This window comes from Lichenostomus cassidix, chromosome 1 (genome assembly GCF_008360975.1).
Source record: "Lichenostomus cassidix isolate B80296 chromosome 1, HeHo_3.0, whole genome shotgun sequence".
Classification (NCBI taxonomy): domain Eukaryota; kingdom Metazoa; phylum Chordata; class Aves; order Passeriformes; family Meliphagidae; genus Lichenostomus; species Lichenostomus cassidix.
In genome coordinates this window covers 68,928,615-68,941,114 of record NC_139479.1, presented here as the reverse complement: position 1 = coordinate 68,941,114, position 12,500 = coordinate 68,928,615, and the positions used below count along the sequence as shown (strand labels likewise).

At 47.1% G+C, this 12,500-nt stretch overlaps 2 protein-coding genes and 1 non-coding gene across 4 annotated transcripts; all 3 read left to right on the top strand.

The window, feature by feature from the left end:
- The first annotated feature begins 306 nt into the window (after positions 1 to 306).
- On the top strand, positions 307 to 5,241 carry RPL21 (ribosomal protein L21). Its single transcript, XM_085062478.1, has 6 exons — positions 307 to 459; positions 1,880 to 1,958; positions 2,486 to 2,547; positions 3,566 to 3,678; positions 4,342 to 4,492; positions 5,105 to 5,241. The coding sequence occupies exons 2-6, from the start codon at positions 1,892 to 1,894 to the stop codon at positions 5,192 to 5,194; spliced, it is 483 nt and encodes a 160-aa protein (XP_084918604.1). The 5' UTR covers positions 307 to 459; positions 1,880 to 1,891; the 3' UTR covers positions 5,195 to 5,241.
- LOC146444851 (small nucleolar RNA SNORA27) lies at positions 3,738 to 3,870 on the top strand. Its single transcript, XR_014855836.1, has one exon. It is a non-coding gene; the product is annotated as a small nucleolar RNA SNORA27 (small nucleolar RNA).
- A 5,150-nt stretch (positions 5,242 to 10,391) lies between the features above and the next one.
- Positions 10,392 to 12,064, top strand: RASL11A (RAS like family 11 member A). Of its 2 annotated transcripts, XM_085062454.1 has the most exons (4): positions 10,394 to 10,593; positions 10,679 to 10,735; positions 10,898 to 10,977; positions 11,180 to 12,064. In XM_085062454.1, the coding sequence occupies exons 1-4, from the start codon at positions 10,473 to 10,475 to the stop codon at positions 11,630 to 11,632; spliced, it is 711 nt and encodes a 236-aa protein (XP_084918580.1). In that variant the 5' UTR covers positions 10,394 to 10,472; the 3' UTR covers positions 11,633 to 12,064. The 2 variants fall into 2 exon arrangements, with proteins under 2 accessions (XP_084918589.1, XP_084918580.1); XM_085062463.1 differs by lacking the exon at positions 10,679 to 10,735 and having other exon boundaries at positions 10,392 to 10,593.
- Positions 12,065 to 12,500: the final 436 nt, after the last annotated feature.

Genomic DNA, 12,500 nt, shown 5'->3' with positions numbered 1-12,500 from the left:
CTCCCTGCTCAAGCAGGCTCATCCCAGAGCGCATGGCACAGGATTGCGTCCAGACGGCTCTTAAATATCTCCAGTGAGGGAGGCTCCACACCCTCTCCGGACAACCTGCTCCAGGGCACAGTCACTGCACAGTTAAGAAGTTCTTCCTGATGTTCAGCTGAAACTTCCTGTGCATCAGTTTCTGCCCGTTGCCATGAAAACCCATGCACAGCCGTGAACCCCCCGCCGTTTATCCCTGCTTTAGCCCAAGGGTCAGCCTTGTGCCGCGGCTGTTTTTCGGGATCAGCATCCCGAGGGTCGCTGCCCCTCAGGCCATCCCCATCCCGTGGGCGGGCGCGCCGCGGCAGCACTTCCCGTCAGGCGCGGCGCGGGCAGCCCCGCCAAGGCCCCGCAGTTAAGGGCGGGCGCGGCACCACCCCCTTCCTTTGGAGCCGCGGCGCCATTTTGTGCGCACGCACGGTGAGCGCCCGGGCCCTCCGCCGCTCCGGGGGGACACGGCGGGGACCAGGGGGCACGGAGGCACGGAGGGGGGACGCGGCTGGAGGCGTCGTGCTGCCGGCAAGGGTGGGCGGGGGGCTCTGATGGGGGTAGCACGCCTTCCTAGGGCGGGGAGCGAGAGAGCGAGGAGGCCGCGGGCGGGCGGGCGGGCCGGGCGGGTTGCGGGTGGCTGAGCGGGAGGGAGGGAGGGAGGGAGGGAGGGATGGATGGATGGATGGATGGATGGATGGATGGATGGATGGATGGATGGATGGCGGGGCCGGCGGGGCCCGCGGCAGTGCAGGTGCGGAGCAGCAGGGCCGCAGCCCGTGGTGCCGGGCCCGGTCACGCCGCGGCCGCCAGCAGGGTGCTGGGGCAGGCAGTGCGGCAGGGATGGCTCCTCGGGGCGGACACCGCCGGCATGGCGGGCCCAGTGGCCCCGTCGGCCTGCGGAGCACGTGAGCCTTGTGTCAGACGCTGTAGCGCCCGACAGATGTGGTGGTGGAGATCCTGCCTTATGGATATCTCGTAAGGAGAGGCTGACGGAACGGGGCAGAGGTGTTTTCGGAGGACACCTCGCAGCGTCACGGCCAGGGGGATGTATCCTCCTGCCTGGCAAGGGCACGTGAAAGGAGCGTAAAACAACTAGCTGAAGTCCGAAGGAGAAGCTCCGACTGGATAGAAGGGGAAAAATGTTCATAGGAACAGCCAGGCCTCCAAACACACTGGTTGGGGAGGCTGTGCAGTAGGGTCTGGAGGGAAAGCTATACAATGAGCATCTGAGGTTTCTTGGAAGATCTCATTGCTACAGCTTCCTTATGAGTGATCTTTGTGGTAACAAGTGGCAGGACCCAAGGAAGTGGCATGAAGATTTGTCAGGAGAGGTTTAGGTTGGTTATCAGGGAAAAGTTCTTCACCCACGGGGTGGTTGAGCGCTGGAATGGGCTCCCAAGGAGAGTGGTCACAGCACCAGTCTGACAGAGTTCAAGAATCTTTTGAACAATGCTGTCAGGTACATGCTGTGATTCTTCAGGTGTCCTGCATATGGCCAAGAGTTGGTCTTGGTTATCATTGTGGGTTCCTTCCAATGCTGAATATTGATCCTTGAAAGGTTTCAAGATCTGATGGGTAATCTGAGTAACCTGGTTTGATCTCATAGTGGACCTTGCTGTAAGCAGGAGTTGGACTGAGTGCCTTGCTAGCATCCATTCCAACCTGAGTTAACCTGTGGTCCTGTAAGCACTGATTTCTTTGGTTGCCTCTGTGAATACCATTGCTTGGATTGAAGTAGTATCATTCTGAATAAGCTTAAAGACTCCATTAATCTGAAATACCTGAAAATTCTATCAACTTTTTAGTGAGTGACCTAGTAGTTCTGAATAATCTGCTTTCATTTTCACAGTAATCAGCCAAAATGACGAACACAAAGGGAAAGAGGAGGGGAACGCGTTACATGTTCTCCAGGCCGTTCCGCAAGCATGGTGAGTGTGCCTTACCTTACAGTGCCAGCGCTGCATTGAGTTACTGACCTGATGGACGTTTGGAGTCCCTGAGGACTGTTTGTGAAACCAGGGCTTGTGCCAAAGGATTTCTGACAACTTGGGCTAACAACTGTAGGGCCATATGCAGATGTTCTCTGAGCTCTTACTGCTCAGAGTAAGAGCTTTGGTATTCTGATTGGTTGACAGTACTAACAGTGCAAATTCTGTCAGTGCCTGAAAAATAACTAGAAGGTGAAGAAAATACTTCAACAGTTACTTAAAATATATGGGTCTTTTTCCTCTGACCAGGCATTGGGAACACAATTAAATCTAAATTTTCTTTAGTTGAGTATTTTAAAAATTTGAAGTATGTGAAGTGTGTAATTACTGCTTGAAAAAAATATATTGTTTGATTTTTGAGGTATTTAGGAAAATAGTATCAAATGCATGATCTGTCCCCATCTTTTTTTATGTGTGAATGTGAAATTCTGGGCTTCCTAAATATCCAAATTTGTATCTCTTAACAGGAGTTGTCCCTCTGGCTACCTATATGCGGATCTACAAGAAGGGTGACATAGTTGATATCAAGGTACTTCCTGCAGTGCTGTGTAACTAAAAGCTGAAGCAGTGTAGTCCTATGCAGTCTACAGTTCCTTGGGGTGGACTGTTTTGATACTTGGGTCGTGTGTGTCAACACAAGTGCCCGCTGCTCACTTTTGGAGCAATATTGGAATGACAGTGCTACCAGACCAGTAGTGACACTTCAGTGTCATGTGCTGGTGTATGTGGGGTTTTGTAGATCCATATAACTTGGCTGTGTGTTTTTACTGTGTGTTCAGCTCAGAAATGTGAGTGAAATATGCCATACTAATGTTTGGGTTGGCTACTGGCACTACTTTCATAGGAACCTCAGCTGTCACTTCAGTAGATGTTCTGTTTTGCCCAACTTGAGCATGCTCTCCAGATGAGCCATATTTATGGTAGGCTCATAATTATGTCATTGTGAAGCTATTTTAAAACTAGAAACCAAATAAATGTAAGGGTACATCACATATATTAATATGGGGGGAAACGTGAAGATGCATTTCCCATCACTCGGTATTTTTTAGAACTTCTTTTAAAATCAGCTGTGCTTTCATAACTAAGTTGTAGTGAATTTGAAAGCCTTTCACCAAGGATTCCTACTGTGTTGAATCCTTTGGTTTTATTTAAAATGCCACATTCTTGTAACGGTCACACAGAAGGTGGTGTGTAATTTCCTTGTTTGTTGTTTGACTCTTGGAGAATGTACTGTTCGGGATTGACACTTCTTGACGCACTGGAGCTTGATGATGAATGTCTCTTGTGATTGATTGCTCTCTCTGCAAGCAAAGTGATCAATCATTTCACCGACACTGAAAGCAGCCAGAATTGACATAGCAAAATTTGGTAGTCTTCAGATGCAAAATGCATGCTTATGAATTCCAACTTTAGGATAAAATGGAAATATTTTAAAATCAATCCCAAATAATTTGAAATATATACTTTTAATTACTTCTGAAAGAAAAATCCTTGATACTATTTTTCCCCCCTCCCTTTTTTTTTCCTCTTCTTTTACTACTTAACAGGGTATGGGTACTGTTCAAAAAGGCATGCCCCACAAGTGTTACCATGGCAAGACTGGAAGGGTATATAATGTTACTCAGCATGCTGTGGGCATTATCGTTAACAAGCAGGTTAAGTAAGTAATGAAATTTCATGTATTAAAACTTATTATTTGAGAAAGTTAGTCTGTAATTGCACCCTCCTTTCACTTTGCCAATTAGACAGTTCTTGTCTTGATTGGTCATTCAAGGTGGGTAAAGTGTATTTCCTTTTTATAACCCAAGCAAATGACTCTCGTTTGACTTGGATCCTGTCAGAGGAAACAGTTTTTGTTTTTCTTAGCAGTGCTTACAGTCACATTACCTAGCAGGGGTTTTCAGCCAGTGTGCTGCTATTGAAGCCCTTTTTAAATACTGTTTGTAGCTGTATCCAGCTGTATTTTGTACAGTTTAGTCAAAAAAAGGCAAGTTGGTTTTTTTTTTTTTCCAGGAGGTAGACTGCTGTGCATTGGTAACAAAATGACTTGTTTGTATGCTAAGAGGCTAAAATTATGTATTCTCCACAATTTCAATTTTGAAATTGTCACCACATCATTATCTATTACATTGTTATGTATTAATAACCTTTTAGTTATATATGAGTTATATCTGATGGGCATCTGCAGCTGTGTTTTGAGGTATTGCCCGTTAAAGAAAAATTATCTGTAATTGAGCTTGTGGACTTACTTCTGTAAGGACTGTAAGTTTGATTTAAAGTGACCTTTTTCAAGTGCAGATTAAAAACTGACTCCCTTTCCTAGGGGCAAAATTCTGGCCAAGAGGATTAATGTGCGAATTGAGCATATTAAGCATTCCAAGAGCAGAGACAGCTTTCTGCAGCGTGTGAAGGAAAATGAGAGGAAGAAAAAGGAAGCAAAAGAAAAAGGCATTTGGGTTCAACTGAAACGTCAGGTAATGTTTCTGTTTAGTCACAATCCTTCTGCAGGAGGTTACTTAGTTCTTGGAGTAGAATGGCTGCATGCAGTGCCATCTGCATCTGAGCTGTCTGGGTTGTCTGGTACCTGAGCAGAACTGCTCTGTGCCCAATGAAAATTGTAGTTGTAGCTGTGAACAAAGGGATGGGTGCTTCCTGTTCTGTTGCTAATCTGCAGTAGCAGCAGCTCTGGGTGGTTTCTGGGGTCACTAGAGTCTTGGGTTTAGTTGAATTTTTAGTTGCAATAGGTTCTATTGTAAGCCTTGAAGGAAAGAATTAATAACCAGACTTCTGAGGAGAGGTTATGGTTATTGCTTCTGGAACTGCATGATACTTCACTCCGTTGGGTTGGTTTAATCTCTGCAGAGATTAAAGCATAGGTTTTTTGAATCAGCAGCAAGTCAGGCACGCTTTCTAGCAGATCATTTTCTTACTGCTACTCCTTGAATCAAATTTATGAGACTAGGAATGATAAAATTGCTGTAATGTTTATATAATAAGGTGCTAAATGGTTGACAAAATGTTATTTTCTGAAAGGTTGCTTTTGAGCTGTTGTGCCATGAGTTTTTATTTTATTTTTCTGTTGACAGCCTGCTCCACCAAGAGAAGCACACTTTGTGAGAACTAATGGCAAGGATCCAGAGCTGCTGGAGCCAATTCCCTATGAATTCATGGCATAATGCATGTTTGAAAAAATAAATTAAAGATCTGGTTTTGGACAAGTGTATGTGATTGTGGCTGATTCATTTAGTTGGGTTTGGGGTTTTTTTTGTTTGAACAGATGCTTTAGAAACCTTCTTTTATAGAAATTTATTTATTTAGCTTGCATTACCATGATCCTTAGTCATTTAAATCATCTGCAGCTTTTGCTGACGAGTTTAGTCATTTATATAGATGATAAATGTTGGGAACACTGAAATTTGCTAGTGCTTAGTAATGGTCATGAGGTAATATGAGAAGACATGGAATATTTCATCAGCAAACTAAGAAGTTGTACCAAGAACTGTTGAGTGTCACTTAGAACTTGATTTTTTTTTTTTTGTAGGAAAAGAGATAATGGGCTTTAGATTTCATTTATACAAGGTTTTGGCTAAGGAGCTTCATGAATACCAAGGTATTGTCAAAACCGTTTTTGAAAACAACTTACAGAGAAATATCTGTGGGCAGATTTTGGTGTTCCACCATTGCAACCTGCAAATTGATGTTTAGAGCATCCCCATGCCAGTAAGCATTCTTGTAGTAGTAAACAAGGCTTTAATTCCACAACTTGCCAGCCTTTGTATTTTGATTTTTAACATTTTAATTGGCTGGCATAGCTAAAGAGTTGAACTTTATTGCATGCCTATTGAATGTTCTAATGAATTCCTCTCATGGCAGATTTGCTCATCTCTCACAAAAGCCCAGTCCTACCACTAACCAGTGCTGGTTTAGTGAGCTTTGTTTGAAACGGTGTGAAGCTTGCTGGAGACTGCTGAAGGTAACCTACTTGGTTAGCCTTGGAAATGCACAATCTCAAGCTTAATTGTGTTGTAGAAACAGGTAAATAATATTTTGTGTTCAAGTGTCATTTCAGGCATTGCTCAGCTACGTTCAGTAAATAAAGTAAAACTAATGTCTACATGTAGAGAGAGAAAAGTACTAGAGAAGCAACTGAGCTCAAGCTGTTTGTAGGTGTTGACTGTTCAAAGTTGCTGAACAGTGAATTGCAGGGCAGCTGGTAAGTGTAGGAGTAAGAAATGGAGAGATGATGAGGTTTGCTCTTTACCTAACTCTTGATTGTGGGTGTTCCATTCTCATAGAATGTAGGTTTCAGGCCTTGAATTCAGTCTGGCTTGGACTGGTACTTAAGGGTGATGGGCTTTATTAGGTGCTGCAGTTTTGAGTTCCAGGGAGCAGCTTGCTATATTTGAACTTTCTCCAAGCTGCCCTCTCAGAAGAGGAGGAGGCTGTATAGATGGAATGATTTTGGAAGTGACTTGAAGGAGATGCAGCAAAGCTTGCCCCTTAGCAGACTGATCCATGACAGTAGTGCTGTATTTTGATACTGTAGGTGTTGAATTTAGAGTGCACCACCATATCCTGAAGCCCTCACTGTTGCACCTTATGCACTTAGCTTTTATGGTCAAAGGACTTTCCTTGGAGCAGCAAGATTTGTGTACTATGAGCTTTATCAACCTCTTTGACTTGTCAGTTTCCACAGCCATTTAAAATTGGTATTTACTTCCCAAGATAAGCATCATTTTCCACTGGGCTTTGTAGGAATTAAGTGGGAGGCTGTTGGATACAAACTTTTTGCTTCTCATGCATACATGACTAACCTATTTTGGTTCCGTGTTTAGTTTGTACTCATTTGTCAAAATCACGGTGGATTAGCTGTAGCAGCAAGATGGAATGATTAACATCATAAGTAGGGCATAGTTCTAAACTTTTGAACTTACTTTCAACAATTTGGAATAAGACTGGACAGCATTACAGTGGTCTTGTTTAAGAGCCGTGCTCCTAGAGACACTGTGTTGCAACACTTTCAATTTATTTGTTTTTAGAAAGTATTTTTAAGGTCACTATGCCAACAGTAGTTGGTCATAAATGTGTGTTTGGAAGCCCTGTTTGGGCTGGGAAGAGAGGGAGTGAATGCTTTCCTTGGTCAGGATTCCCAGAAATGACTGAAAATGAAGCTTGGTTTGTACAGCTTTTTTTTTTATTTTTGAAACTTGGAAGCAGGACAAATTAACTAAGGTGTAACCTGTCTGTTTATTGCAGTCAGTGCAGTGTGGGTTTTCTGAGGTTTGCAGAAGCACAGCCCAGACACTTAACAGATCTCAGTACCTGGTGCTGAAGTTTGCTTCCTGTGTTCGGCTGCCCTGTTTTTGCACAATCCTGACGAAAGAGGGAGATCGGTGAATTGGGAAAAGCTGAAGAGCTGCCTGTTGGGACATCTCCAGTCATGAGCTGAAACATGAAGCGTGTTTCTTTACTGGGTTTGGAGTCACAAGTTTTGACTTGCCCTGGAAGGTGTTTCACACACTAACCCATAAGCTGTAACCAGTTGTCTGCAGTCCTGTTCTGGGGCTCCTTTACTGCCACAAACCTTTACAGCTAGTTCCTTGCCAAAAGCCCTGGCAAAATCTCCTGTTGTCTCCTAGAGAAGCAGCAAGGAAGCTGCCTTCTGAGCTGTTTGCTTCATCTCTTTTTGCATATTGGCAACGCCAGGATTTGAGGTTTCCTGAGGACTGTGTAGGCAGTGTTGGGCTGGGAGAAAGGGCAGAAAGGACTGGGAGGGAGCAGGAGGAGGAGGAACTGTGTGCGGAGAGGCTGCAGGCTGAGGACCCCAGGAGGGTGCACACCTGACTGGGGCAAGGGATTTTATAATCTTGCTGTATGTATTGGAAAGGCCAACAGCCTTGATGTTCTCTCCTTTGTCCTTCTCATTGCAGTTCTGGATTCAGCATATTCATGGCCCTCATGATCAGAAAGATGGCTGGCATCCCAGATCCAGATGCTGTGCTGGAGTGACATCTAAGAGATGCCAAGAGCTGTGCGCACACCTGCCAGGGAGAGTGGCCTTCCCTATCCCAGGACAGGCTCACCCTGTCCTTGCAGAGACTGCAAGGCACTGTAGTTTCTGCAGTTCAGGTTGTGTTGTGGAAAAGACATGGTTAAACTGGGCCCATCCTTGTGTAGGACCTCGTGATGGGTGCAGGTAATGTCTCCCTCAGTGCAGGAGTACTCTTTTGCTGCAAATGGTCTTCTTGCCTGGGAGGGAGATACCTGCTGTCCCTGCAATGCTGAGGGTGGTGGTATGGAAGACATTATGAATTTTTGGTGTCCATGCATCTACTTCAGTGGATGCACTACAAAGGTCTGTGTAACAATCAAGTTACAGCTGTGGAAATTTACATGGTCATTGCCATCCTTGCTCAAGCATGGGACAGGAAGATCACTCTCACCAGCAGCACCCATATAGCTTAGGAACCCAGAAAACAACAAAAAGAAGATGCTCCAGAGGCTCTCAGGATGTCCTCCCTGCCACTGTCATAGGAATAAGCCACCTACTGTCTCCCCCAAAAGTACAGGGAGGTGTGTCAGGCAGCAGTATGGCAAAGCTGGCGCTGAGCAGTGTTGCTGTGGCGAGGGGATAGTGATGGACCATAGGGATAGTGGCAGAGGCCATCTGCAAACGGTGGGTGCAAGTACAGCCTGGCACTTCCAAGGCCCCATGGAATAGCTTTGATGCCCACACATCCCAGGGGTGCTTAGTCTGCAGAATGGGGACTCTAATTTGAGCCCCAACTGCTGCAATTTACTGAGGCTGCTCCTGGTGTACCTGGGTAGGTGTTGATGGAGTTATAGCCCATCACACCCTGGATATCAATTCCTTCACAGGGTGTCCTGCCTGGGCTTGGGCCATGTTATCTCTGCTTAACCATCCCCATTTGCCCTTTGGGGATGCCCCCATCAGTAGGCAAGGTAGCTTGAGTTCTACAAGGTTTGACAAGGGTGGTTGTTTAATACTGCTTTCACAGCTCAGCACCTGGGAATCATCTGCCTGGAACGGATTTGTTTCAGTAGCATGCTTTCAGAGGCATGCTGAATGTACTCTGATAGCTCTTTTGTAAAGAAATGTATAAAAATAGCTGCTGCTAGCACTGTGAGTGAAGCCAAAGACAAGTGATGCCCTGACAATAGGAGCAGATGACAATAGCAGGAGCTTATGGAAACCAAAAGCTTTTAGTGATACGGAGAAATCTTGTTTCTCAGAAGAAAAAAGCTCACTGGCATGATGGGGAGTGAAGTAGAAACTTTAAAGGCAATAGGTTTTGGACGTTAAAAGGGGCCCTTGGTGTTACACTAGGGATTCTTAGGCACTAGGGTAACACAAGTAATCAACAGTGCTTCTTCTATCATGCTTTTCTGCAGGTACTACTTTAACTGATGTTAATTAGTATTGTCTTAACTCAGCTGCCTGTGTGTGAGCATCCAGGGTCACCTGGGCTGCCTTTGGGCATCAACCCCCCATCCAGGGCCCAGCAGCTCTCACAGTGGCTCCGTCCCTGTGTGCCATGAGATCAGTCCTTTTGAGTACCACCCACTGTCCTCTTCCTTGTTGTGTCCTGCAGCCATGTGCTATCTCCCTGATTAAAATTAAAGTAGCCTCTGAATGGATTATTTATCTTTTAAACACTTGCCCACTTGCAAAGCAGCATACAGCAGAAACAGGAGCCAGGGCAGTGGTTTGTGGAGACTGAAATATCCACACGGCTGCCTGCAGGTCTGAGGCTCATTTAAGGGCAGCCCGTGGTGGAGCACCATTCTTCCCTGAAACTTTTCTACTTCAAAAACCCAAAGGGCCCAATCAAGACCACTTGGGTTTCAGGGCTCGCCGTTGCTTGATCCACAAGCTGGGTTTTCAGTACTGGCTGTAGAGAGATATGCTCAGGATGTGTGGGAAACAAAGTAGTCTGAGGAAAAAGAACCAATAATTTCCCTTCTTTCAAGACTGGAGTCCCTCACTGCAGGGAGGGGGGTGCATAAAGCCAGAGCCTGTTGCAGCTGGGGCTGGTGGGGGTTGTGGAGGTGCACATCCCAAGCCCAGGGAGGCTTGTGCTGGCATCTGTCCACCTGCCACAGGATGCCCCCTGTGCCTGCGCCTGCCGGGACCGCCCCACGCCCTGGGAGCGGGCAGCAAGGGGAGAAAGGGAAGGGGCACAAGCCGGGTGGGCAGCAAGGGGACGCCACTGAGGGGCAAGTGCGGAGAAGGCTGCAGGGGCCACTCGAGGCTGGAGAGCGGCGGGGCGGTGCCGCCTGGGAGGGCGGTGCAGCGGGAGCGGGGCGGCCCTGCGGGCGGTGCTGCCGCCAGAGCCTTTAAAACCCTCCGGGACCGCCCGCTCCGGGCGCTGCCGGCCGAGCTGAGCCGAGCGGAGCCGCTGCGAGCTCTCCGGCTGCCGGGCTGCCTCTCCCATGCGCCTGCCGAGCATGTCCCAGCCCTTCCTGCTGGCGCCCATCGCCGAGTGCCCCCCGGGGCCGCCCGGCGCCCAGCTCCGCCTGGCCGTGCTGGGCGCCCGCGGCGTCGGCAAGAGCGGTAAGTGCGGAGCTGCCCTTCCCCTTCTTCCCCTTCTCCTGCCCCTGCCCGTCCGTCCCGCCTAACGCGGCGCTCTGTGTTTCAGCCATGATCGTGCGGTTCCTGACCAAGCGCTTCATCGGCGACTACGAGCCCAACACAGGTGAGGCGGGGGGCGGCGGCAAGGGAAGGGAAGGGAAGGGAAGGGAAGGGAAGGGAAGGGAAGGGAAGGGAAGGGAAGGGAAGGGAAGGGAAGGGAAGGGAAGGGAAGGGAAGGGCGCGGCGGAGCTCCGCGGCCGGCGGCTCACGGCTCTCTGCTCCCCAGGCAGCCTCTACTCCCGGCTGGTCCATCTGGACGGGGACCACGTTGCCGTGCAGATCCAAGACACGCCGGGATGCATCCAGGTACGGAGATACTTCGGATCAATCGGTTCTTCTCTGCCGCCCAAAGGCGGCTCAGATTTTGAGCCCAAATTTCCTGCATGTCCAGACTTCGTTTCCTGAGACAGAGCTCAGGCTTCCCTTTGGACCCGTTTGACGGTGCTGTGATACAGGCTTTATACTTCCATCAGCCAATGCCAAACCTGTGCTCTCTGTTGTACCGCAGGTGCAGGAAGACTGCGTGCAGGTGCTGGACTCCCTGTCCAGGTGTGTGAAGTGGGCAGAGGGCTTCCTGCTTGTCTACTCCATCACAGACTACAGCAGCTACCAGTCAGTCCAGCCCCTCTACCAGCACATACGCAAGGTCCACCCCGATGCCAGGACTCCCATCATCATTGTGGGGAACAAAGCAGACCTCCTGCACGCCAGGCAAGTACAGGCAAAAGAGGGACTGCAGCTGGCAAATGAGCTGGGCAGCCTGTTCTTGGAAATCTCCACCAGTGAGGACTCCCAAGGCGTCTGTGATGTCTTCCAGTATCTTTGCAAGGAGGTCAGCAAACTACAGCATGCCGGCAGCACGGACAGGAGGCGATCATCCATCATCCCTCGGCCCAAATCTCCCAACATGCAAGATCTAAAGAGACGTTTCAAACAGGCTTTATCTTCCAAAGTCAAGTAAACCTCCCAGTGAGATCCTGTGTGACTCAATAGAATTTATTTTTGTAAACTAGTTAATAAAAATCTTTATTTTTGTACTAATGCCAGCAGTGTAGAAGTATGTCAAAGCTTGCAATTCCCTTGCTGTTCTCTCATTTGACTGGTTCAGTTATTTTTGCAAAAAAAGAAAAAAAAAGGCTGCATAGCAACTAAACAGAGGTAGTTGGAAAGGGAACTTTTGCCAGGAGACTTTGATTCCATTTCTTTTTTTGGGGGACTGGCATTTTCTGTATTATGCTATCTTATGATTTTCTTTTGAGGCCTCAATTCCCTGTTTGTAAAATGAGAGTATTAATGATGTAAATCACCTGCTTTAATAGAATGCTTGGAAAGCCCTTGGTGGAAAACTTTGTAGGACACAAAGAAAAGGTCTATTAAACACGAAAATATAAAAGTGTCTGTAAGAATTCTGATTATAAGAGTATTGCTTTACTCCCTCAAAGCTGCTGTTTTGCTTGCATCTGTAATAGCCTGAATGCTGATAGGCTGTTAAGAATGAGCTTCGATTTCTGATGTGCTTTAGAGATCTGTTCTACAGAATTAATCATTTGAGCTCCAAGCATTTAACAGGAGGGTTGAGTTTCTCCTACAGATTACTGTGGAACAAAGTGCTGAGCAATCCACAGCAGAGGAGTGAGTGGGATGGCTGTTTCTTTCTCTGGAGATGTACGATAGGAAGGACTGATGCGTAGGTTCCCTGGACAGAAAATAGCTACATTTGAAAGAAATCACATCTTTATTTTCCCCAGGGCAATTTCATAGCTTTGGAAACAGGTCAGACTTTACTCTTACTTCACATAAGCTCTAAACCATACCAGAATGGGTTTTAT

Bases quoted from the DNA above. Each gene is read 5' to 3' on its own strand.
- RPL21 (XM_085062478.1), top strand. From the start codon at position 1,892: ATGACGAACACAAAGGGAAAGAGGAGGGGAACGCGTTACATGTTCTCC. The intron at 1,959-2,485 runs GTGAGTGTGCCT...ATCTCTTAACAG, and splicing joins CAGGCCGTTCCGCAAGCATG to GAGTTGTCCCTCTGGCTACC. The intron at 2,548-3,565 runs GTACTTCCTGCA...ACTACTTAACAG, and splicing joins GTGACATAGTTGATATCAAG to GGTATGGGTACTGTTCAAAA.
- RASL11A (XM_085062454.1), top strand. From the start codon at position 10,473: ATGCGCCTGCCGAGCATGTCCCAGCCCTTCCTGCTGGCGCCCATCGCC. The intron at 10,736-10,897 runs GTGAGGCGGGGG...TCTGCTCCCCAG, and splicing joins CGACTACGAGCCCAACACAG to GCAGCCTCTACTCCCGGCTG. The intron at 10,978-11,179 runs GTACGGAGATAC...GTTGTACCGCAG, and splicing joins ACACGCCGGGATGCATCCAG to GTGCAGGAAGACTGCGTGCA.